The sequence below is a fragment of the Cyprinodon variegatus genome, unplaced genomic scaffold, assembly GCF_000732505.1.
Source record: "Cyprinodon variegatus isolate N-32 unplaced genomic scaffold, C_variegatus-1.0 Scaffold146, whole genome shotgun sequence".
Taxonomy (NCBI): Eukaryota; Metazoa; Chordata; class Actinopteri; order Cyprinodontiformes; family Cyprinodontidae; genus Cyprinodon; species Cyprinodon variegatus.
The window spans coordinates 103,709-107,967 of NW_015150599.1; the positions used below are offsets into that span (position 1 = coordinate 103,709).

General features: G+C 40.8%; 1 protein-coding gene across 1 annotated transcript in view; it reads left to right on the top strand.

Moving 5' to 3' along the window:
* The first annotated feature begins 210 nt into the window (after nucleotides 1-210).
* Nucleotides 211-4,259, top strand: part of jakmip3 (Janus kinase and microtubule interacting protein 3) — a 29,265-nt gene continuing 25,216 nt past the window's right edge. Inside the window, exons 1-3 of the mRNA XM_015377046.1 lie at nucleotides 211-494; nucleotides 2,458-2,661; nucleotides 3,193-3,435. Coding sequence (XP_015232532.1) covers nucleotides 2,527-2,661; nucleotides 3,193-3,435 — 378 coding nt within the window. The 5' untranslated portion in view covers nucleotides 211-494; nucleotides 2,458-2,526. The remainder of the gene's footprint in view (nucleotides 495-2,457; nucleotides 2,662-3,192; nucleotides 3,436-4,259) is intronic.

Sequence of the window (4,259 nt, forward strand, 5' to 3'; positions counted from 1 at the left end):
TTATGTAAGTCTAATGTCAGCATCCTTTCTTTTTTGCCATAGAAACTGCCCTCTTAGTATCAACAGCCAACAGGACCTCAAAAATAAGATTAATGATAGTTGATTAATGTTAATAGTCCTAGTCTGTTGGTTGTGATGACAAGTTTTGTCCAGCAGGAGGAGACAAAGCTCAGAATGCTGAGATGAATCACACTGAGGGGTGCTGGGAGGAGAGGAATAGGAGGAAGAGGAAGAGATGATGTAAGCAAAAGCTGCAGAGATGCTAACAGAGGAGTGACAGATGAACCCAGTGTGACGGAGTCCACCCCATCAGCCACAGACCCAGCATCTACATGCTAGCAGGGAGGCAACTGGAAAGAGGCTGATGCAGCACACACACTCTGACACACACACACAGACTGAAAGCTGCAGTGGAGCTAGCTGCTGATAGCATGCTGCACAGGAGGCTGATCAGCAAAAACAACGATGTGGCATCCGATGCATCTTGCTGGACGGTAAGTTCTGCATCTTTCTGCTGCTGATGCTGACAGCTGATCCTGTTCCCATAGAAACAATCAGCCAGTCAGCCTGTTACTGCATCACCTGCCCTTCATCACACAGATGGATCAGGAAGTCTCTGCAGTGTACCAATGAAATGTTGCACAGCTTAGCATAGAAACCCTACAGAGATATAGTTGCAATATGATGAACACCACACACAGTACTACAGCAAACCTAAATGGATACAGCTGATGTATAAGGGATTGATCTGAGAATATAATCAAACCTATACAGTGATATTAAATAAGTAGATCAGAAACACGGTTATCGGAAAGATTATTGACTCTACACATCTATACCTTTACTACAGTCAATCTGATATTGTCGCTGACTTTATACACAAATATGCTACCACAAATATATACAACACATGCTGATCAGAATTTTTTCCACTTTCTACATAAATACTATTGACAGTTCTTGACAGACAGCTAAGATCTCACTAATATTCCTAAACTAAGCTGCTCCACATGATAAACAGAAAAATTATTCGCATCCAGCTGATTTTAGAAACAAACATTTTGCTTTATTGGAAGAAATAGTCTATTAGAAAAGATACTCAAAGAGAATAAAATGAAATGCTGGTTATAATACTGATGTTTCTGGAGTCACTTGTGCTTCATGAAATAATAATTTTATCCACAAGCAAATATGGCTTAACCATTAGTGCCAAAGCAATAAGGCCAGGATTTTCTTCTAGTTGCTCACCAGAATTTCAGACAGCTCAGCTCTACCCTCTTTACGGAATTCTAAAGATTTTGAAGTGTTTTTCTTGGTGACTTTGCTAGGCCTCTCGAAGACCTTAAATCTACTTTTTTGTACTCCTTTGTTTTGGGTTATTGCCCTGATAAAACAGCCATCCATAACATATCTTCAGTGTTCTGAGTCAGGGTTTGTGTCCAGGACTTTAAGGCAAACAGCTATGTGCATAGTTATATCCATGTGTTGAAATCTTCCTGCAGCCTGATTTAAGAAACTGCTTTAAATCTTGTTTCCAACTCCACAACTGACAGTAAAGGTGTCTAATGGTTGATATACCTCCTTACCTTGGAGCTAAATTTGATGATCAAGAACTTTTTCTCATCTGTGCAAATTTGTTAAGGTTTCTCTGAGCTGTCCAACTGCTAATATCAAATGCAGGCCTGTAGGTGTAGATGTAATAATGTTTTTCATGGTGACTGTGGTTCCTGCTCTAATTAGATAATTGAAAAGCTAATTGCATGCAATGCTGACCTGATCCCTCGGCTTTAAAGATTCACTATTAGTACACAGGGTGAGATTTTGGATGAGCTGAAGAATAAGATTAGAGAAGATAATATAAGAGATTCACTACTTTGCTTTTTAAAACATTGCATCGGCAATCATATTTTTCCCTCGGTTCTTGACAGTGATCTTTTCCAGGTCTACAACTTTGTCCCTGACCTCCTTTAACAACTCTTGGGTCTTCCTAGAGGCGGTGCAGATGTTCATGAATCGTGTCACAGGTGTCTTGTACATACAGTGCATTGCGAAAGTTTAAAATACCCAACAAATTTTGTTCCACTTCATAATTGTGTCCTACTTGTTGATTCTTTACAAAGAATTACACTTTATAGCTTTATGTTTGAAGCCTGAAATGTGGCAACAGGCCAAAAAGTTCAAGGTGGCCGAATACTTTTGCAAGGCACTATATGCGAGAGGATAACCCTACCAAATACCAAGGAGATCAAATGTATCTTTCATTTGATCAAGTGTAAATATAAATACACCTAGGGTGTAATTGCTTTTTTAAGTTTTAGAAAATCACATATAATTTCCTCACAGTATCACAAACAAACAAAACCTTCTACACTAACAAAATATTATAGAAATGAGCAACACAGACACACAATTTACACAACCTCTGAAGCTAAAGTCCCTGGGTTTGTGTGTGCACAGGTGCAGATGTAGTCAGAGTTCAGTTTGATATTTAGCTGGAGGAGGGTGCTGAGCCAGAAGGTGTTCGTTATGTCAAAACGGGGAATAGGAGGGCGAGGAAAAGGAGACCGACAAGACGCTATGGCAACACTTCAAGCAGCCAATGAGGAACTGAGAGCCAAACTGACAGAGATTCAGATCGAACTCCAACAGGAAAAGAACAAGGTAAGAACTACAGATACAAGTGTTCAACAGCGACTCCAGTGCTTTCCTTATATACCGCAGCTCCATCAAAGTGATTCTCAAACCATTTGCAGTATTTCTATTGGTACTGTTGTTCTTTCAGAGGCACTAAAACAACAGCTGTACCTGCTATAGTTCCACTATGTCGCTTTAGTAGCTTTATTGATGTTCCTGCACTTAATGGGTCCTGTAGGATTTCAGCATTTACTTTACTAACTTTAGCAGTACAGCACTTACTAAAGTAACATCATAGGTGTTTATTTCCTTTCAGTGATAATTTTAGGACTACTGGTAGATTTATTATAGTAACTTAATTACGGCATTCAATTTACTTTAACTTTAAAACAAATACTGTAAAATGCTCTGTAGTTTCACTGAAGTTGTTTTATTCCCCAATTAGTACTTCTGCAGTTTTTGTATGAGTACTTGCAGTGGTGCTACTACAATGCCTACAGTAACCTTGGTAGTAGGCTACTATATGTGTGATAGTATTGTTATATCCGGTGCCACCAGGTGAGTCGTTTGGAGAGGGAGAAGAGTCAGGAGCTGAAGGCAGAACATAACCGTGCTACAGTCACCCTGACGGAGCTAAGGACCAAACTACATGAAGAGAAGCAGAAAGAGCTGGCGGTTACCAGGGAGACATTGCTACGGCAACATGAGATGGAGCTAATGAGGGTCATCAAAATCAAAGATGGAGAAATACAGCGTCTGAATGGACTGGTCCAAAATCTCAGGGATGGATCCACGGACAAGGTGATCGCTAAATGATAATCAATAAATTGTGTCCATCCATTCATCCATCCATCCATCCATCCATCCATCCATCCATCCATCCATCCATCCATCCATCCATCCATTCATCCATCCAGCCATCCACCCATTCATCATTCCAGCAATTCATCCATCCATCTATCCATCAAACCATCCATCCATCTATTCATCAATCCATCCATCACCCATTAATCTATCTATCCATCCATCCATTCATCCATCCATCCAGTCATTCATCCATCAATCAATCCATTCATCCAGCCATTCATCCATCCCTTTATCCATCCATCCAGCCATTCTTCCATCCATCAATCCATCCATCAATCCATCCAATCATCAATCCATCCATCCATCAATCCATCCATTCATCAATCCATCCATCCATCAATCCATCCAGCCCTTCATCCATCCATTTGTCCATCCATCCCGCCATTCTTCCATCCATCCATCCATCCATACATCCATTCATCAATCCATCCATCCATCCATCCATCCATCCATCCATCCATCCATCCATCCATCCATCCATCTGTCCATCCATCCCGCCATTCTTCCATCCATCCATCCATCCATACATCCATTCATCAATCCATCCATCCATACATCCATTCATCAATCCATCCATCCACCCATCCATCCATCCATCCATCCATCCATCCATCCATCCATCCATCCATCCATCCATCCATCCATCCATCCATCCAGCCCTTCATCCATCCATTTGTCCATCCATCCAGCCATTCATCCATCCATCCAGCCATTCATCCATCCATCCATCCATTTATCCATTCATTCATCCATCCATC